Source organism: Mus caroli, chromosome 2 (assembly GCF_900094665.2).
Source record: "Mus caroli chromosome 2, CAROLI_EIJ_v1.1, whole genome shotgun sequence".
NCBI classification, from domain to species: Eukaryota; Metazoa; Chordata; class Mammalia; order Rodentia; family Muridae; genus Mus; species Mus caroli.
This window is the reverse complement of record NC_034571.1, coordinates 34497089-34518147: the sequence shown is the minus strand read 5'-3', so window position 1 is coordinate 34518147 and position 21059 is coordinate 34497089. Positions and strand designations below refer to the sequence as shown.

Genomic DNA, 21059 nt, shown 5'->3' with positions numbered 1-21059 from the left:
ACTGAGCCATCTCACCAGCCCCCTGTCTTACACTTCTTAAGTGTAGGTTTTTTCCTAGGAAAATGCCAGTGATAGTTTTTGTCTCATTGATTTATGAGGGAAAAAGAATATGAAGGGCTGACTAGCTAGCTTAGCAGGTAAAGGCTGCCAAATTTGAAAGTGAGTTTGACAGTCCTAGACCCCACATGCTGGAGGAGAGAACAAACTTCTGTAAGTTGCTTACTGACCTCCACATATGCAGTATGGTGCTCATGCATCCACAACACAAGAATGTAAGTATAATAATTTGAAAAGTAAAAAGCAAGGCTGGTGATGGTAGTATTTATAATGGGACCTAAACGTTTTTATTTGACTTTTTCGGATCTTTTATGCTTTACCTACAGCTTCATGTGTATGCATCAACAGAAATGGCTTTGTAGCTTGCCCTGTGTACAATGCTGTATTGGTTAGTAGAGAGCTCAGACTCAGGAGTTCTCTCCAGTCTAGAGAAGCGTTCTAGAGACCTAGCACCACATGAAATAAGAAAATACTTAAGTGAATGAATACCTATTTAGGGGTGAAGGCTGAATTGTAGTAAATTCTCAAAGAGATCTGACCCACAAATTTTTAAGTCCCAACTATCAGTAATAATATACTAATTATATTAAAATACAATTATATTAACTACACTGTATATAAGTATATTTTTTATTTTAGTGTTGTCAGTCTCATGTTACATTAATCAGACTTTGAATTTTAATGATATGGCCTTTTTGAAGATATTTTCCCGAGTATTTGGATGGTTGCATAATTACTCAGGCAGTGTTTTAGAATAAATTCCTTGGCTCCAAAAAATTCCGTGATTCATAAAGGCATGTTTAGCCTTTGATACACATTGTCAAAACCAGAAGATCATACCACAATTAATAGTGTACAAAAAGGTGTGGTTTTTAGTGATCAGTGTCATATTCTGTTGGGTATGTTTATTCAGCCATTTCTCCATCTTTTACATCACTAACAGTGCTGTGGTGAACGCATCTCCGTATATTTCTTTCTCTGACTGTATTCTTGGGCTGGAGTCCTGTAAATAGGCTTTTTGGATCAGAGTTTTTGTGTTGTTGTTTTAGTGTTGGAGTTCTAACCCAGGACTTGCATGTGCTGTGCAAATAAATGCTCTACCATTGACCTTTACCCCTAGCCCCCTGATTCAGATTTTAAGGATGCCAGTCATTTTTCTAAACATTTTAGTTCTTTTTGAAGACATGCAGCAGGAAGCCTGGAAGGGAACTGTCTTTATTCAGATGCCCATCTCCTCAGCAAGCAGTAGAATAGATAACTCAGCATTGGTGGAGGCTTGCATCCAGCCTTTCTGGCTTGTCTGTGTAGTGTCTCAGGCTCCAACCTTGAGCCCACTGCTAACAAGCCTTGAACCAGATGTTTCCACAGTTAGGACCTCTGTTCCCTCTTTAGGCTAAGACTTGTAAAATAAATAAATAATCTTTTAACCTTGTTTTTAACTTTGTGTCAGTTGGTGAGGTTTGTTCAGGTACAAACACCCTTGGAGGGCTGTCTGGAGCCAGAGTTACAGGCAGTGGTGAACCTCTTGATGTGGGTGTTGGGAACTAAACTTGGGTTCTCTTCAAGAGCAGTATATACTCTTAACCACTGAGCCACCTCTCCAGCCATCTTTAAAAAATTAAAAAATATTTTAAATTGCATATTTTGTGTGTGTGTGTGTGTGTGTGTGTGTGGTGGTGATGCACATGTGGAGGAGGTCAGAGGACAACTGTAGAGTTGGTTTTCTCCTTCCACCATGTAGGTGTTGGGGACTGAACCTCAAATCATTGGCTTGGCAGCAAGCACTTTTATCTGCTGAGCCATCATCTCTGGGTTCTCATCATGCTGCTCCTAAAATTCTTTCCTATCCTTGAATTTTTCACTTTGAAAATGGAAGATTATCAGCAGTTTGGTGCCTGGACTTCACAGTTGTGCTTCCCAATTGGAGTGATGGCTTTGCTCCTTTATTTGTGATTTAGTGTATGGCAAGTTTAGCACGTGTTGGTTTCAATTTTTTTAAAGAGCTAAGGGTTTAGAGTTGAAAACTTTAAATCCACCATGTTCATTAAGTACAGCAGTTGTCTTGGTGAAGAACTGAGCCAATCCAGGGAAAGATAGGTGTCTGTAGAAACAATCACCAACTAGGTAAAGAGTTGAGCAAATGTCCCAACCTGAGTGCACAGTTGCATGCAGGGAAGGTGGGTGGAAACATTTTTTTGTTTGTGTTCCTGAACAACTATAGCCCTACTTTGTGGGCCACCAGCAGCTTCCTAGGTCATGATGGAGCTCCACATGTCCCTGAAGGATGCAACAGTTTCCTGTTTTGCTTATTAGCATCTGTGATTATTATGTGGTGGGTTTATTCAGAAGGAAAGGGTGTGGTGGCATGAGCTATTGTGTGTTGAGACTGCTTGTTAGAAGAGCTGAATGGCTTGAATTTAGCAACTCTTCACTGTTAACTAAGTGGGTACCTTATTATCCAGTGCTGATGGTCTTTGGAATAGCAAGTTCTCTGTCTCTTAAGTTTTGTACCCCTCACCCCCTTTTATTAAGCTGGGAATGATAGTGCTTTTAAAAAGGTGGCTGTGTGTCAGATCTAAAATGAGTCATGTGGTAGGGATACTGCACACAGTTTACAGGAGCTAATTCTAAATGTTTAACTGATTTTAGTTCCCTGACTGGTTCCTATGCAGGCAATAATTCTTAGTGAAACATGTAAGGAAAACTCTTGTCTGAGTTGTGCAGCTTTTTGCATAAACTACAGTGACTCAGGACTCAATTCTTACCTTGTGTCTATTCTGATCACCAGGTATCAAGGTTACATTGGTGCAGCCCTAGTTTTGGGGGGAGTAGATGTTACTGGACCTCATCTCTACAGCATCTATCCTCATGGATCAACTGATAAATTGCCTTATGTCACCATGGGTGAGTGTTACGTTTTTCTTGTTTCAGACTCAAAAACAAATTGATCTTTTGAAGAGCTGTTTCCATTATTGTTAAGGGAGGCAGCAATGCATCCCAGTTACTATGTTAGGAAGTGAAAATACTCAGCTAAAGGCTGTTATTGTAGGTAATACTGAACTGTAGTCACATCAGCTGTTCCTTTGGAGAAACCAGGTCAAGGATATGTAGGAACTCTCTGTTACTTCTACCTATACGAGAATTTGCAATGATCTAAAACCAAAAGGTTAGGAATATCCTAAGAGGATCTGGGAGTTGTGGGCAGGCAGAAAGCAGTGGATGCTTGGGCAGGTCCTAGGAGACGGTGCTATTAGAGTATGCAGAGCCCTCTAAGCAGGTGGGAAGACTGGGTGGAAGTCACACCTTTCAACATGCTGGAACTGATAGAAAGTCTCTAAATCGTTTTAGTTTCTCTTATTTATTTATTTATTTATTTATTTATTTATTTATTTATTTATTGTGGACAGGCACACAGGTGCCACACATGTGGTTAGAGGACAGCTTACGGGGTCAGTACTCTGTTTATGTGGATTCTGGGATCACACTCACTCAGGTCATCCAGCTTTGTGACAAGTGTTTTTACTGAGCCATCTCACAGCCCAAGAGGCCTTTTTCAATGAAGCTAGATGGCCGGGTCCCTTAGTTTCCTACCTGTAGTGTCAAGTGCTACCAGGTTGTTGTGCGTGGCACAGTACACGGGAAATCTGCGCCAATGCGTGGCTTATCAACAGTTGTAAATTTTTTGGGTCAGGCTTTTTGTATTTGTGGTTTAGCTCCAACTGCTAGATAAGAACAGTGGGTTCTTTTGTTTCTTTGTTTTTGTATTTATTTTAAAAATGTTTAAAATTTTTCTTAGACAAATTGACATTTTCTTTTTTTTTTTTTTAAGATTATAAAAAACTTCCTTTAATCAAGGCTTGTAACATGGAAGAGATCTGTCAGATAAAATGCAAAGTTTCCAATACATTGAAACACAAATCCATAAGTCATCATAAATACAATACCCAATAGTAAAAACCACATCAGCAAATTCACACCATCCCTGTAACAGCCATGATCTAGATTTCACATGCTTCTGCCAAATGACAAATATGGCCTGCTGGGTCCCGAGCACGAGGGCTTTGAGGTCACACTCATCTGACAGGGCTGTGGCACTGGTGGCTCAACTCCAGAAGCAAAGCAGGTACCAGCACATTCAAACAGTGTATCCTTTACATATCAAAGTGAGAAATAAGAAAGCAACATGATCACAAGATCAGAAAGATGGTAGGGAGTGAGGACAGCTNTGGAAAGCTCGAGGCCGGAAGGCGGTTCACTGGCTTCATTTCTTTGGCTTCTTGGGCAGTGGCCGCCGGAACAGTAAGATGTGAGGTTCTGGTTCATGGATCATATAGTGGACCCATCCCTGACTCTGTTGAACGCCGAGGTTCCTCCATTCAGATTCAGACATCAAATGGGTTTTAGGGACCAGCTTGGCTATGTCCTTGGGCAACATGACATGCCGGTACTCGAACTCCTCGTCATCGTATTTGTCCGAATAGTAGATTTGTTTGTGGGACATGATTGTTCTGTCGGAGGGCGCTCAGCCCCGCGCCGCTGGCCTCCGGACAACTCCCAGCAGCACGCGCTCCCACCCTCTTTGGCCTCGCTTTCAAACACCAAATTGACATTTTCAAACGGAAGTTTATATTAAATTTCTGAATCAAATTATGTAAGTCTAGTTGTCTGGTTGCTGTTTTTCTTGCTCTTTGCTGTCAACCTTTCTATCTTGGCTCTGGAGTTGGGAAGATGATCTCTTTAAATAGTTGGAAGTTACCAGTTGGAGACTTTGTTCCATTGTGTAGTCTATCCCTGTACAAGGCACTTTATCGTAGCTGTTTCCTCCATTCTAGGAAACCAACCTTACACCATGAGTAGATCTTTGTAATTAATGTTTTTGTTTAGCTCAGGATGGCCTCAAACTCCTGATTTTCCTGTCTCAACCTCCCAAATGTTGGGAGTTTGTGGTGTATATGAATGACCACGCTTTCATGTATAAATGGGTCTTTATAATTATCTTAAAATGACAATACTATATTTTAAAAATTGTTCTAAAGTGATTTATTAAGAATTTCTTTTCTGTTGAAGTGCTTTTATTTCTCCTCTTCCAATTCCTTGAAGTGGTAGTAAAGGGAGACTTTTATTTTGTTTTTTGGTGGTATCAGAGTTTGAACACAGGGTCTCAAGTATGCTTGTGAGTGTTTTATCACTGAGTTAGGTACCAAGCCTCAGCCCTCTTCTTACTTTGAGACATCACTTTATCTTACAAAGTTGCTTGGTCTGCCTTTGAACTCACTTTGTAGCCTAGACTGGCCTTGAACTTGTGATCCTGCTGCCTCAGTATTTCAAGTAGCTAGAAATATTAAACTATGCACTTAGACTCAACTTCATCTTTTCTCTTAAAATGGGCCGGGGCTTGAGACAGGGTCTCTCTCTGCATAGCCAGCCCTGGCCATTCTGGAACTCACTATGCAGACAAGGCTGGCCTTGACCTCTTAAGAGAGTGTCCTTCAGAGTGCTGGGATTGAAGGCTGTGCCACCATGCCAGGCTTGTTTTCATTATTTTTTATTTGAAAGATTCTGAACTTGAGAAAAATTACAGTGCACAGGGAAGCTATATTTCATTCACCTGTCAGTATACTCCTGCGTGGGCAGGCTCTTATCATCACCATAAACCCTCACCATGTCCTTCAAGATGTTCTTTCTTTGCCAACAGCCTGATAGAATCCACCAGGTTCAGGACATTTCATTTGTTTTTGTTTTTGCTGTTTTGAGACATCATTTCGTTCTAGCCCTGGCTCTCCTGGAACTCTCTGTAGATCAGGTGGCCACTGACTCAAGAGATCATCTGCCTCTGCTTCCTTGGTGCTGGGATTAAAGGTGAGTGCTCTCCTTGCCTGGCAGGACATATAACATTGATACCAAACATTTTTAAAATGGAAAATAGAGCACCCTTCTCTTGCATTTGGACTGTAGTGGTTTGCCACATGCTGACTTTAGGAAAAGTTGTTTGAAGTAAGCAGTCAAGTGCCTATTTTGCTTGTGCTTGCTGTGGTCTTAGGCTGTTAGGAACTTAATTGAGCTCAGGTCCATAACTGAATTTGTAGAATATTTCTTCTCTCTCACTCACTCATGTACACACACACACTCACACTCAAGCTTTGTGACAAGTCCTTGTTCACTCTGTAACCCTGGCTGATCTGGAACTTGTTTTAGACCACATTGGCCTCGACCTCACAGAAATCCACCTGCCTCTGCTGTCTGAGTGCTGAGATTAAAGGTGCTTACCACCTGCCCAGCTTGTAAGATATTTCTTCTTTAGCCCACTTACTCTACACTGTCTGCTTTTGCTGTGCAGTAAGACTAATGCACATAGGTTGTTAACTTTGAGAGTTGTTTATTCATCTGCACATTGTTCCTCAACTATTTGTTTTGATTTTTATCTTATTGTTTTAGGCAGGGTCTTTATGTAGCTCTAACTATCCTATAGCTTGCTATGTAGACCAGGATGGCTTAAATTTACAGCGCTGGGATTAAAGGTGTACACCCATTCCTGCCAGTTCCTCAACTATTGTATTGAAAGAGATTTATAAGAGGATCTTTACCTTCAAGACAGGCATAGTCTTTGCAGAGAGGCAGATGTCTGCAAAGGCTGGTTACAAAGGCCAGTGGGATCCATGGGAGAAAGGGGCACTTGTCAACTGTCGAGGAGCAGGGAAAGTTTCGCTGAGTCTTTAAAGGAGTCTTGTCATTCATTTGCCAGATACTCACTTGGCAGCACTGTGTTAGGCACTGTTTGGTGCTGATAAGATAGTGCTCAGCACAGTGCCACCTCTTAGCCTGTGGCCTTGTGGCTCAGAATGGCAGTAAGCCAGTAAATACATTAAACTCTAAAAGAACACAGTAACAGAGAAGAACAGGAAGGAGTATATGGTGTTTGAAAAGTCCTTTCTGAGTAAGTGACACTGAAACATTGTCTGATGAGGGTAGACTGCACATGATAACACAAAAGAGGCCAAGTAAGTCTTCTTCATACCCCTCCCTAAGACCTACCACTGTTAGGGGTCGATTTTGTTGTTTTCTTACCCAAACAATATTTTATGCTACATCTTCATCTGTCCTTCTCTTTTTACCTATCTGCTTGTCTAGGTATCCTTAAAAAGTACATGGATGTAGCCTTGCTAGCTCACACAGTCATCTCCTATTGATTTGTCTTATTTTTTATTTTTTGTGGTGTTGGGAATCAAAGCAGGGCCTTGTACATGAGGGAAGTTCTTTGTCACCGAGCTACATCTGCAACTTTAAGTTTTAAGGATTTTGTCTCTCTGTGGGTCTAAATGATATGGAGAATATTATTTCTGTAGTTGCTGTAATTGACTGCTTCACATGTATGTCTAAAGATGAACGGTTTGCTTTTTAGAGTTTTACCAGTATATTGATTGGTTTATCTTTAAGTTTCTAGATTAGGATGTGTTCATGTATCTGTGAGAATTCTTTTATAAGCAGTACAATCCTTGCACAATTTTCAGAAGAGGTGTTTTGCTTTTGTTTATCTGATAGCATGTGGTTTCTAACTTAACCTAGGAGGGGAAACACTGAGTTTGGGGCCAAGAGCATGGGGGAAAAAAAAAATCTAAGCCTCCTTGTTTAGAAATGGGCTGTGTCAGGTGAGCACGGTAATCTGTAGAGCTGTGCAGCAGTGGCCGGACAGTCCCTGAGCTGATGCTGGAGCCCTTCACAGAGAGCTGCATGGGGAAAGGGGGGGGTGCTTCTGAAGGTGAGGCTCAGCCTGTTCTGTAAGGGTGGACTTCCCCAGACACAGGAAGGAAGTACTGCTGCTGGGCAGGCGGCCCCCAGAAGTGACAGATGGCAAGCAGTATAGGATGTTTTACCTTTCAAGAGCCATTGCCAAATTGCCTTCCAAATAGATGGCACTAGTTTATTCTCACCAAGAGAACACAAAGATGTCTTTCTGGAGCTGCCTCTCAAACACTGGATCTTTTTGCCAGTTTAATACAGGAAAACACCAAGAAGAAGTTTGCTGCCTCACTCTGCCCACAGGGAAGACTCTTAGGCCCTTTGGTGACCCAAGCTCTGCAGGTTTGCTTTACTGGAGGTGAGGCAGGAACAGTTCTGGAGATTGGGAAGGGTTCTGTCTAGGAGGCCCAGCAGAGGGCCGGAGGTAAGGCAAAGTGGGGTCTAGATGTTGCAAGCCAAGATGTTTTCGTTTTGGGGGTTATTAGCCCTAGGCAATCTTAATCTTTCTGGGTTAGATTTGCTGTGGGACATCATCTGACGACATCCAAAAGGAGCATTGACGTGAAAGAGGCTTAGAAAGGTAGGTTGTGTTCAGACCAGGCATGTGGAAGCCCTGGACTGGCCTGGTGTCAAGAGGGATGGCCCTGTCATTGTGGAGAGCACTCAGTAGTTTGCCAAACCACAGGCTAATCCTGCATTCCTGGGTTCATTCTTTACTGTCTTCTTCGGTGCTACTACCTGCCTGCTGTTGGCTGCTGTGTGGCAGTAACTCTCCCTCTTCAGTTCCATTTCGGGCTCTTTTTCTGTGTATATTCTGGACCTCTGTGGCAGCAACCCCTTGCTCTCACCTGAGTGCATTCTCATTGCCACTCCCTGCCTTGTTCCTTTTGTCTCTGCAAAACTTCTATGATATGTAAGAGTGGAATCTTGTCTTAAGAACCTGCCAGAATCTTGTTTCTGTAATTTGGTGGTACCAGTGAATGTATGGAACTTAGTAACATCAGCTGCTGCCTACTGTGGACTAGTTTTGAATTCTAGAGTAGAGTTAGCATTGACCCTGTTCTATGTATATGGCTCCAGTTTAGCTGTAAGAAAACAACACAAAGCAGTGTTCACGTGACTGGTCCTTTCTTGGTGATTATTGAATCTATTAAAAGTAAAGCATATTTATGTAGTGTGTCTATGTCATAGTCTGTTGGGTGCTGCTACATTATCTTCTGTTAAAGTCTGTGCAGATGATTCTGTTACTGCTATTTTATTGATGAGAAACCCAAAACTTAGAAGTAGCAATTTAGCTATTATTGCTCAGCTGGTAAGTGGCAAAGCTGGGATTTGAACCTTTGATGTCCCTCTCCAGCAAGTCCCAGTACAACACTGCTGCTGTGATAATCACTGGCTCACAGATGTTGTCTTATTAAGCTATTAAGCCTTGCTTCTGAGTAGTAAAAGTATTTGTCCAAATTCCCAAAAGATATTTACTTGCTTTTTGTGTTTTTGATTGTTCCTTGTGTAGATTTTCCACCAAGCATGTCAACAACAACCAAGTATTTATTGAAACAGCTTTAAAGGGTCAAAAACATTTCAATTTTTCATAATTCTATGACCTTAAGACAACATGGTTTTATTTTTTGTTTCTTTCCAGTCATGTCCATTGTGAATAGGAGAGCTTTGCAAACGCATATACCTCAGTTTCATGGTGCCCTGGGCTTTGCCTCTGGGCTTTCTTAGCCTTGTTCTGTGACAGGGTCTGGGTAGGTGTCTCCTTCCTAGCCTGGCTTCCATTTCTATGGTGGTTTGTTTTTGTGTCTTCATTCTGCTGATTTCCCTTTCTCCCCTTTCCATCCTGTTGAGTGGGGAGCTAGGTGCTGCGGGAGAGCTCTACAATTGCCAGGATTTGATGAGTTTTGTTTTAATTCATGGTGGTTATTTTGGATGAGCAACAACCCAAACCTCAAATAATGGCACAAGCGAGGCCATCCTCAGTGTAACGCTCTCCTGGGCTGTGAGCATCCTGGGCGGGCGGGGCGGGGCGGGGGGATTTCTGCCTTCTGCTAGCTAGTTTGAAAAAACGAATGTCTCATCTATATTCTGTTTTATTTAAATTGACTTTATTATGAGAAGTAGAAGCCAAACTTTGTAATAAGGTGGTTTTTTTGTTTTTCCCTTTTGTTAGTTTTGTTTTTGTTTTGTTGATTTGACAGTAAGCACTGATAGAAAGGGGTACCAAAAGTTTGCCTGCCCACTGGATAGTGTGGGCAACCAGCCAGGTGTACAAAGTGTACTTTTCTACATTAAATATGTCACCCATTCTGTCTTCTTCACTTGGCCAGGTGGCATAGGTAGGTGATCTCCTGGCACTGGTCTGGACGTCTCACTAAAGCCTGGTCTTTTAGAGGTTTTACTGGGAGAAGAGTACGGTAACCTGTGGCCCTGTGGTCTGTCCCTGTCTCAATCATGTTGACCACAGTGACAATCACACTCAAGCCCCCAGCAACAGCACAGCTGTGGCAAGATACTTCACTACTGTTGTATTTGACCTTCAGACGTAGAGAGGGGCTCGCAAAGGTTTCTCCATCCATTGAGGAAGTGCATAACCTAGACAAGAGAATGTTAAAGTTTTAGTTTACTGACATCCCTTTTAGAAAATTAATTTGGAAGAGACTACTAATGTGATTTGTTAAAGCTGGACAAGAGTCTCTGAAAAATTTTTTTAAATTAAGAAAGCGATAAGGTTTTAGTCATTTCTTTTTAGATGGACAAAATGCAGGCACTTAATTCTCAGATTAATTAGCTTACGCTGTGAACTTGCCAGCTTTCCTTTATTAGGCAGACTGAAGTCATGTCAGTAGAAGCTTGGGGACTGTCTTTTCGTTAGGTTGGCAGTGTTCCTTGTAGCAGCATTGGCATGGTATATAAAATTTTTATTTTGCCTGCTTATCCACATAGAGAATTAACGTGAATACATTTCAAGCATGACATTCCTGGAAATGAGGCCCTTGGACAATTTAGGAATACTAACTTAAGGAATAAACATTGGTATGCATCATTAGGGAAGATGTGGGGTCACTCTGAGGGCCATTGAGGTAAAGTCTATCCAGATAAAGTGAGTACACAGTTTCCTAATTACTGGAATGTACCTACCAAATCCCAGTATCAGGGCCCTGAGCAGGTTAGATGATGGGGACAGAGAGGCAGAAGCAAAACAGTGTCTTGTCTTACAGACAGATTAGTCCTACAGTTAAATCGAAACATGGATGATGTCTTGGTCACTGTTCTATTGCTGTGAGGAGATGTCATGACCAAGATGACGTTTATAAAAGAAAGCATTTAACTGGAAACTTGAGTTTCAGAGATTTAGACTATTATCATCATGTTGTGGAGATGGTGGCATGAAGGCATGGTGCTAGAGAAATATCTAAGTTATGTCTGAAAGCAGAGAGGAGAAAGAAAAGCTAGGTTTGGTGTGGACTTTTGAAGCTTCCTGTAATAAAATTAGTAGGCCACACCTCCTAATCCTTCTCAAATAATGCTACACCCTGATGACTTAAGGGGCTGTGCTTATTCAAACCACCACATATAGAGAAGTTGAGGGTCACTTTTCTGTATTTTACACACACCTCCAGTTTTCTTTCCTTATTTATTAATACATTTTGAGGCTTGCCATGTACCCCATGCTGGCCTCAAACTCCCGATTTTCTGCCTCAGCCTCCCCAGTGCTGGAATGCCTGCTATGCCTGCTGTGCGGACATGGTGTCTCCACAAGACTTGCTTTTGAAAGTTATCTTGTATGGGACCAAATTAGCATGCTTCAGGGTGGTTTCTTCCATGTTCATTGTCAGTTCCTGAGTCAGGGATAGATTTAATGGCAGTTGTATTTAGTTCTTTGGCTTTCTTGGATACCTTCTCAGAAGACTAAGACCAGTCCGTCTATGGACTTCATCACTGAAGCATTGCTGGGAGTTCTTTTTGCTATACTGGGAATCCTAAAATCATGTATTGCTATGATTTTTGTCTATTCCCTGAATCCTGTGAGTCAGAGGCAGCCAGGATCTGATCCAGTATAGGGAACTTCCTTCTTGGAAGCTGTGCAGACAGCCAGTGACCCTGAGGGTCTCTTTTTGGGAGAATATTGAGAATACTTAGTGTAACTTAGATCCCTGGAAGAAGTCATGGAAATCCTGGCCTCAGGCCTAGCTCTGCTTGGATCCAGCTTCCTGGAACCTGAGATCTGTTATTTTAAAAATGAAGCTGATGTCTTCAACCAGCTAGCACCTCCAAACAATCGAGTTAAAAGGCGGCCATTTCTGCTGTGTTACTAGGTTCTCTCCTTGACATAGGACTGGCTGGAGCTGCTAGTGTAGGGACCTCAGAAACATCTCAAGCATTCAAGATGGCCCATTACTGAAAGGAGGGAATTAAAAGGCTAGGCTGACTCCATGACAGGCTTCAAATTGGCAGTTCAGGATATTAGGCTCACAAACCCAGGCTTCAAGTAGCTAATCAGAAACTGCCCCACACCTGGCCTGAAGCAGGGACAATAGTCAGTAGTTTCCAGCAAGCCCCCATGTCCAGGTAATGGAATGTCCACAGAGACAGAATAAGACAAAGCCCACCTACTCCGGAATTACCCTAATAAGCCATAAATTGGGCCTGCGAGCTCACTTCGGGGTCTCTCTATCTTAGTAGTGGGAGACTTCTGCATGCTGGACTTCTGCAGAATAAAACCCTCCTTGTGGTTTTTAGTGATTGTGGTATAGTATCTTTATTTTTGGCAGGTCTGTGAATGAACTTAGTTTTTAATCTTGGGAATGTCAAGGCCACACCTCCTGATGCTTCAGCTCCCTCAGGGTGCTGAGACACTCACCTGCATGTGGTGCTCTCTGCCATCTTTTGAGGTGCTGTGAAAAGAGCTCATTTCTGGAGTCAATGTATCTTTAAATCTAAGTTCAGAATTCCCTGGCTATGAACCTTTATTTCTGCTATAAAATGGTGGCTAGAAAGTAGGGATGTATGCTTTTAATCCTAGCACTATGAAAGCTGAAGTGGGCAGATTCTAGTAGGACTATATTTTTGAGTTCTAGGCCAGACTGAGCTATATGAGACCTGTGGCCAAAGAAAATCAGGAGTGGCTAAAGGTCCGGTCCCCTTGAGTGGGCTTGAAGATGCAGTGGGTGCCCTGAGTGTCAGCCTTTCTGGGAAGCATATAGTGGATGTTTGTGTAGTGTTGCAGTCATTTTAGTGCCAACACATTTTCTGTGCAGTTCTGTGTGCTAAGATTTCTCTGGCACCTTTCCAAGCTTTGATTAATACAAGTAAGGTCCATTTTAGAAGATTTAAAATGTGTAACACATGGATTTTGAATCTTAAGATTTCAGTAGCTATGAATTGCCAAAAAGGAAACAGCTGGGAGCTGAAAGTCCCTGCAGGTTAAATTCTGTATCTTGCTTCCTGGTTTTTGCAAAGGTGGTACTAAGCCAATAGATGGTGTCCTTAGGTTAGAGATGAGAAAACTTTTCCTTTTAAAATTCATGATGTTACCTGAAATGGAATGTAATACAGCTAGCCTTTGACGGTTCTTAACCTATTCTGACCAGAGTGGACTTTGTTCTTGGTTCTGTGGGGTAGATAAAGGTGTCGGTAAAATACTGAAGGTATTGAATTAATGTTTTTTTTTTTTTTTTTTTTTTTTTTAAGCTTTGACATTTTCCTATGAAATCTTTTCCAGTTTGAGTTCAGTACTCAGTCTATCCACAACCAAATAAAAGCCTTTGCCAGGAGTACTTTTAGATCGGTTAAACAAAGTGTTCAGTTTTACGTTCTTTGCTTTAAATCCCACTTCAGAGAGACTGAGGTTAACTAATTCCTCTTTCTCTGCTCCTGTCTCAAAATTGGACCTGCTAAAAGCAAAGTGTCTTTGTACTTAGCAACCTAGTGCTTGCTGCTCTTTCACTCTCTGATTTTAGGTCAGATTAAGTGGAAAGTCGCTTTCTGTGTTTCTGGGTAGTTCACAGGATGAGGGTGGTGCTACCTCCAGTGTCACCATTCTGCCGGCCCTAGCTGTGCAGCTTTGAGTAGGTTCCTTTACCTCTCTGAATGTACATTGCTTCCATGTCTGAAAAGAAAGATTTGTAGCTGTCCAGTTTTTTTCAGTAAGTAGGATTTCTATTTTGCATAATATTTTATTATTAACATCAGGTATGCTTACAATTTGGTAAAACCTTTGCCCTCTTTGTTCTTTTTTTTTTTTTTTTGATCTTGCCTGAGTTTATTTGTAAGAACAGCATAGGACACTGGTCATCTATCTGCAAATAGTGTGTGGGGAGGTATGTCATAGCAGTCCGTCTATCTTCACACTGGCAGGAGCCTTTCTACGGGGCCTTCACAGGGGCCTGGGCACCTTTGAGGGCCTGAGCACCTTTGGGAGCCTGGGCTGGAGCTGAAGCCTGGGCCTTAGCTGGAGCTTTGGCCCCTGCCTTGGTTTGAACCTTAGGCATTGGTTGGCAGAAAGAAGCCTTTACCATGTAGCTTCGAATCCGCCTCCCAAGCTTAGGGTGAGCGATGAAAGCCAGCCGCTTGAGTTTGGGGCTTTTTGGCATCTTGGGCTTGATGGCCTGAGGCTTCACCAGGGCATTGATGGCCTCTGCGCATGCACTCACTGCCTTTGCATTGTTGGCCTGCATCTTCTCCAGGCCTTTCTTGTTGTGCTTCTTGGCAAAGCGCATGTTCCTCGGGAACTTGGGGTCAATCCCCTTAAGAAATTCGTATCTTTGTGACCGGGATTTCTTGATGCCATTTCTGTGCCATTTACAGGACTGGTTGTGTGTGGTGTGGTTCTTGGACTTGGCCATGTTTGCACGGTAATCCGAGGCTCCCGCAGCGCCTGGGACCAGAAGAGAAACTCCCTCTTTGTTCTTGAGGGTTCTGAGGGACATGGCAGCTTGGGAAAGACTTGCAAAGCAGACTAACCCTTGCAAAGCAGGACAGGAAGTAGGACAGGCACATCTGTAGCAATTGTCACCCTCCATCTTAGTCCATAGGCATGGGGTTAGGTGGCCCTCTGTTTTAAGAGAATGTTTCTTGCCGTAACTAGTGGTGTGTCACCACAATACATTAATAAGAAAACCTTTAGCATTTTAAGCCTAGGTACCCCCAGATTTCAAGCTTTTCCTGGGAGTGTTTATAACCTGTCAGGTCCGTGAGACCTTACAGCTACAATTGTGAGGAAAATCCCGTTCCCTTCAAAGGGTATTTTAAATATCTTCTTACATTTATGTGTAGAGAAGGAGCTGCATTGCTTGAGATACTAGTTTTTTAGTGAAGAATGTTGGATGATTGAGAATATATATTTTCCCAGCATATTAACTGGGAATATATCTCCAATAATTTATTGGGAATTAAAAGTCGACCCTGACATTGAAGTACATTTGTTGATGAAAAGGAGGCGTTCTTCCCCTCACGAGGGTTTAGATGTAATACTCAGTGCTTACTCAGGAGTGAAAACATCAAATTAAACTGTTTATGCTGACAAAGGACAAATCTGGATTTCAGCAAGCCATGCAAGATTGTCTGATTGCTTGCCCTGCCGCCTGCCTCTAAAGCTTTTGGCCAAGGCTTATAATGAAATGCATGCATACAATTAAACCTTTTCAAGTCTGTGGCTCAGTCTCTCTGAGCTGGAGAAGTGCTCCACTGCTCTCTAGTGGCTGAGCGCAGTCCCCTGGCACCAGCATTGCTTTGTATTCATAAATCAGCTTTTCACACACTGGCATTGTTGGCCTCAGTGCAAGCACCAGTACCAGGAGACGAGGCCTTGGAGGCAGGAATGGAGTGAAAAATGACCTCCATCCATAGGTCTGTGGAAAGCACCAGGTTTTCTGCAGGAAGAGTGGCCAGTTGACTAACAATGAGCAAGTGTGAGTAAGCGCTCTGTCAGGAAGAGCTGACACTGATGGATTAGAAAGTTCTGCCGTGACTCCTTTATCGCTGCATACATCTTCCACCTTGGCAGACCACAGTGGCAGACAGGTCCTTGGGTGCTTAAAACAGACTGCTCCTTAGCAGAGGCAGCCTTTTTTCCTGTGAAGATCTGGTAAAATTGATTTGGGGAAAAGCAGTGGGGATCCATTTCTTGCTGTCTCTTAGAACTTCTCGACATTGAGAAAAGAAATTTTGAACACCTTGGTTCCCATTAAAGCTACCACTCAGGGACCCGTGGAGAATGAGTATATCAAGTCACTGCTGGAGGACAGGCAGCTTGTCCCAGAGTCATTACAATAACTAGTTTTCATTGAGCTCTGACTATGCCCCAGCATTCAGCTTTGTACACAGTGTCTTCCTCAGCCTGTAGGAGTCACTGATCAAACGTGAGGCAATGGTACCTTGTGCTCAGAGTGATGTACCCAAAGAGACCAGGGAGTCCAGAACTGTTCCCTACCTGAGTAGCTGTGTGTTTACAGAGCTTGGGCAACTGGCATGTCCCAAGTTGCTTTGGAATTGGGCCTGGGCTTCCTAGCCTCTGGACCCTAGGTTTAAATCTTCAGTCTACTTATTACTAGCTGCTGTGCTGTAGGAAAATCATTTGAAACAAGTGGAGTATCAGATCTAGTCTTTAAAATGGGGGCTATCCTCTACACATGGCTTCAGGGCTGAGGACTCTGGGACCATCAGTAAATACCTGTCTTCCCCCCAGTCTGAGTTGAAGCCTGGGACTTAGAAGAAGCAGATTTCCTCCTGCCAGATTCTTAGAGCTTGGGTAGCAGCACAGTGTGGAGAAGCCTTTCAGTTTTGATTTCTCCAGTTGTCCAGTAACAGTGAGTATAGAATTGTTACGTTTGATTTAGTATTTAATCAAACAATGATATATAAAAGAATATACCTCTCAAAACTAAAACTGCATACATTCTGTGTTAATGCAAGCATTTTAAAGCATACAGAGCAAGTAAATGGCTGTGAGTTTTCACAAGACATTCAGATTTTATTCTGAATTCTTACAGAAAAACAGGTTTAGGCTGAACCATAGGTTGAGCATCCCAGCTCTGAAGTGTGAAGTTGGGGATCTTGACTCTGCAGGTAGATACCACACTGGACTTCATGTGACAGGTTGCAGTGGGAACTGAGATCCCCTTACGTATTGCATAAAATTACCATCAGGCTATGTGTATAGGTTGCATATGAAGCAGATGATTTCATGTTTAGACTTGGGTCCCATCCCAAGATATCTCATTATAATTGTATGTATGCACATTTCCCCAAATCCAAAATTCAAATTATTTTTGATCCCAATCATTTTGGATAAAGGCTATTCAATCTGCACTAATGCTTCTGAGGTTTCAGAAAATTAAGACTTAATTTTGTTTTTGAAAAATGTGGCTATTGTAATATAAATACTCCAAGAACATATATCTAAGTGTCAGTGCTAGACAATAACAATACATTTAATCATTGAAAACATTAACTAAAATTCAAATATATTTTTTGAGTTTTTAAGTAAAATGAAAGTTATAAAGCAATACAGATTGTATTCACATGTGTGGTGATTAGGCTCACTGTGAGCATTAGCTCAATGCTCGGCTCACTTACTAACCTTGACTTTAGCATTTGGCTTTCCTGTGTAAGACAAGTGGTGGAAGGGAGAAAGCCCTGTGACTCTCAGGAGGACGGTGTAGGACATTGGCGTTGTGCTCGCCTGGCATGTGTGAGGCCCTAGGTCCCATGCCCAGTACCACAGATACAAACAAAAGAAAAAAGAAAAGTGGAGGTGGAGACAGGGAAGTGGCAGATGATATTGAGGCAGGAGGACCACTTTTCCATGTCAATCTAGGCCATGGAGGAAGATTTCAAACCAAACCAAACCCCCCCCCCCCCAACAAAACAAATTTTGACTTCAAAATTGTTGATGTGCTTTAAGCATGAGCCATGAGATTGGATCAAGTTCCTTATCTCTGAGTGTCAATCTCCCCTGTTTAAAAAGTGGGACCAGTACAATGTGCCATGTCTAAAGAGCCACAAAGCCAGGGGATGTCAGTGTGACCTGGAATTCCTCATGACCATGAGTCCATTGCTGCTTTTGTTTGCCAGAGCGTGCTTCTAGGTGAGTGCGGGTGTGCTCTAGACTTGATTAGATGGCTGACTTTCCCTCTGAATCAGTCAGTCCTAAAGAAGGGCTCCTTAGGACGAGCTAAAGAGAGACAGGCATACTTACGGTGACTAACTGCTACCTTTTCTTGGTCCTCTTGACTCACACATGAATTGACCTTCCAGTCTGTGTGGTGATTTCATGAGGAGTGCTGCTGCTGCTGCTGCTGCTGCTGTTGCTGCTGTTGCTGCTGCTGCATGTAATGGTAGCAAGGTCTTGGTGGTTTGCTAGCTTTGTTTCTTCTTTTATAATGTTGGATTTTCTCCAGGTTTATACCTTAAAATTACAAGCAGTGTGTGATTTTTGAAGAGAAAAATAAAGTACGAGTAAACAGAGTAGAAATAGTCATTCAGGAGTAGGCAGCTATTTTGATTCTTGGGCTTGCAGCCTTGTGTCATCTGTATTATGGAAGCACACCTACTAATACTGCCATAGAAGATGTTCTCTCTCCTCAAGGTTCTCTGTGGACCCTTTTTATTGCACATGAAAATATTTCTGTTTTGACATGTTTAATTGATTTGTACATATAATATTGCATTATTTATTTCTTCCATTCTTGCTTATTAGAACTTTAGATTTCTCTAGGTTTTTGTTTTATTGCTGCTGTTTGCTGATCTAAACAATAGACTGTCTATGTATAGGACTTTGTTTCTTAGAGCAGCTCCCTTGTAGGAGGGCTTGGTGGGGATGCACAGCTTCTTTTTGGTTTTTGGAGACAGGGTTTCTCTGTGTAGCCCTGGCTGTCCTCGTTCTCACTCTGTAGACCAGGCTGGCCTCGAACTCAGAAATCCGCCTGCCTCTGCCTCCCAAGTGCTGGGATTAAAGGTGTGCACCACCACGCCTGGCAGATGCCCAACTTCTTTCTGATTTCTAAATTACCAGCAGAAAAAGTTTTGTCCCCTTCTGCCCCTCCAAGCTTCAGTGCCCATTGTACCACATTTTTGTTGATGCTAATTGTTATTCTTTTTAATCTTTGTTAAAGGAAGACAATGGCTACATTTTTATAATTTGCTTTTCTAACTGTGTATCTCTGTCTTTCAGCTTATAAACTGTTGTATCTTTGGAAATGTTTTTGTGTGATGTTTTTGTATTATTAATACTCTGCATTTTATAATTTTCCTTTTTAGTCTCAACACTTATGATTTACACTACAGCATTTTTTTTTAAGCCAGTGACTTTGGACTTACAAGAACAGATATTTCATTTAAAATCTTGGGTGAAGATGTGACCTTTGGGTAGAATGCATCAGCCCCTTCTGGAGGTCAGCAGATGTGGTTGGCTCCCCAGTGTCTTCGCAGATCTGTAGGTGGGACAATGATAGGGTTGACAGTGCCCTCTTTCCAGGACTTTGCAGGGTGTCATTTACAGGAAGAGTCTTTTAATGAGCATCTTGCTAGGGCAGCCAAGGCCCGGCAGTGCCCACCTGAGTGGCTGCCGTGGATTAAGGAGTACATAGAGCATAGTTCCTGACCCTGTTAGTGCCAGCTCCCTGGGATTTAGATTTTCTCCTATGTCTGTCTTTCCACAGCCTGGCTTCTCGGAGTGTTAGGTGTCAAGAGAGGCTGCATCAGTGAGGGATGGACACAAAGGAGGACAGTGGGCCTGGGGGATAAGGTAGGGAGTGAGTATGTATGGAGCCATTCCGGGGTTGCCAATCATTGAATTGTTCCTTGCTTTTCTGTTTTAAAGAGCTTTGTTCTGTAAGCAGCAGTGGTTACTCAGTCACTGTGGGTGATCAAAAAAGGCAGACTTGTGGAGGTTGCTAAGGAGCAACTACATGGAAACTCCTGATGAGATGGGGAGCTTCACTAGCAGAATGCAGAAACCCACCCCTGTGGCGGTGGGAGGCTTGGCCATATGACGACAGGAATTGAATGGTTTTGTTGCCTTAAGACATCTTTTTGAAAATCGAACTTGGATTATATCTGATTGCCTTTATTCATCCTGATGTGGTGAATTAGGTACCAGGCAGTAAATGTTCTTTTACACCTCATAAGATGTCGGTTGCTATCGTTACTCCTTGGGACCTGTTCAGTTTCCTTGGCTCCTGGCCAGTTGCATTTTCTCTTCATCACAGTATACTCCAACATGGAGATGTTTGGTGCTTATATGCTAGCTTTGGTGTGTGTCTGTAGCTGTGGAAGGGTGGACAGGTCTTGGAGGAGAGTGGTAAGCTCTCAGGGGGTGGGTGGTAATCAATGAAGACTCTTGGAAAGAAGTGGCCTCTCAACTGGGGTTTGAAGGTGATTAGGAGTGCTGTGAACCATCAAGGGGCCCAGGGATTGCCACATACCATGGTGAGAAGGCTGAAAATAGCATGGGTGTTTGGGAAGTGATAGTAGAATGAGAAGTATGCATTGGGGAAGTGAAAGGAGAGCCTGAGGGTAGTAGTAAGACATGGTTATGACCAGGCTTGTGTGTCCTTTCTGAACTGTCGTGTACATATAGACATATATGTGAGAAGGCCACATAAGGTAGCATCTGAGATGGAATTTTGCCCTGTGCATGTTGACCTATAATCCTGGGTGAGATGGTTACCACTACAGTGGTTTGCTATAAGAACTAGTGACATAGGCATTACATGTGGCATTGGTGCTCAGCATTTGGGTCCTGTTTGCTTCCCCTGGTGTGCTCTCCTTACTGCTAGGGTGGGAGTTCATAGAGCACTGTCCATGTATGTGTTGTATTCACAGAGCCCCACGTATGGAAAGCAGGTGCCATTAACGTCTGCCTCCTTAACTGCACATGCTGTGTGTAAAGCAGTCTACTCTGTGTCCTCTCCATTTCCGTATGGGAAACCAGATAGTTTGGAACTCAGAGGTGTCCATGTTTTTAGAATAGGAAATAGTGCAAATGGTTCTTCAAAAGAATTTCCCCTAGCTTTATGTATGGTGGTGCCTGGTCGGGTAACTAGGAGCTGAAGCAGTGGATGCTCTGGGCTTCTAGCAATGGCATATGGGGAAAGTGGGATGTGGTGTTCGAATATTTTGTAGGTCACGTGATGGCTGTATCTGTATGGCATTTGTCTAATGACTTGTTGTATCTAGTTTTGGGCTAGGATCAAGATCTGGGAGTTTGAATAACATTAGGGATATCGTTCATGCCTTCTTTTTCTTTTTTTTTTTTTTTT

General features: G+C 42.6%; 2 protein-coding genes and 1 pseudogene across 2 annotated transcripts in view; 1 reads left to right on the top strand and 2 right to left on the bottom strand.

Moving 5' to 3' along the window:
- Window positions 1-21059, top strand: part of Psmb7 (proteasome subunit beta 7) — a 58936-nt gene that overhangs the window by 7265 nt on the left and 30612 nt on the right. Inside the window, exon 5 of the mRNA XM_021157097.2 lies at window positions 2846-2961. Coding sequence (XP_021012756.1) covers window positions 2846-2961 — 116 coding nt within the window. The remainder of the gene's footprint in view (window positions 1-2845; window positions 2962-21059) is intronic.
- Window positions 3860-4628, bottom strand: LOC110290541 (cyclin-dependent kinases regulatory subunit 1). Its single transcript, XM_021157098.2, has one exon. It carries the CDS (start codon window positions 4556-4558, stop codon window positions 4319-4321), a length of 240 nt encoding a protein of 79 aa, XP_021012757.1. The 5' UTR covers window positions 4559-4628; the 3' UTR covers window positions 3860-4318.
- On the bottom strand, window positions 14163-14642 carry LOC110290540 (annotated as a pseudogene).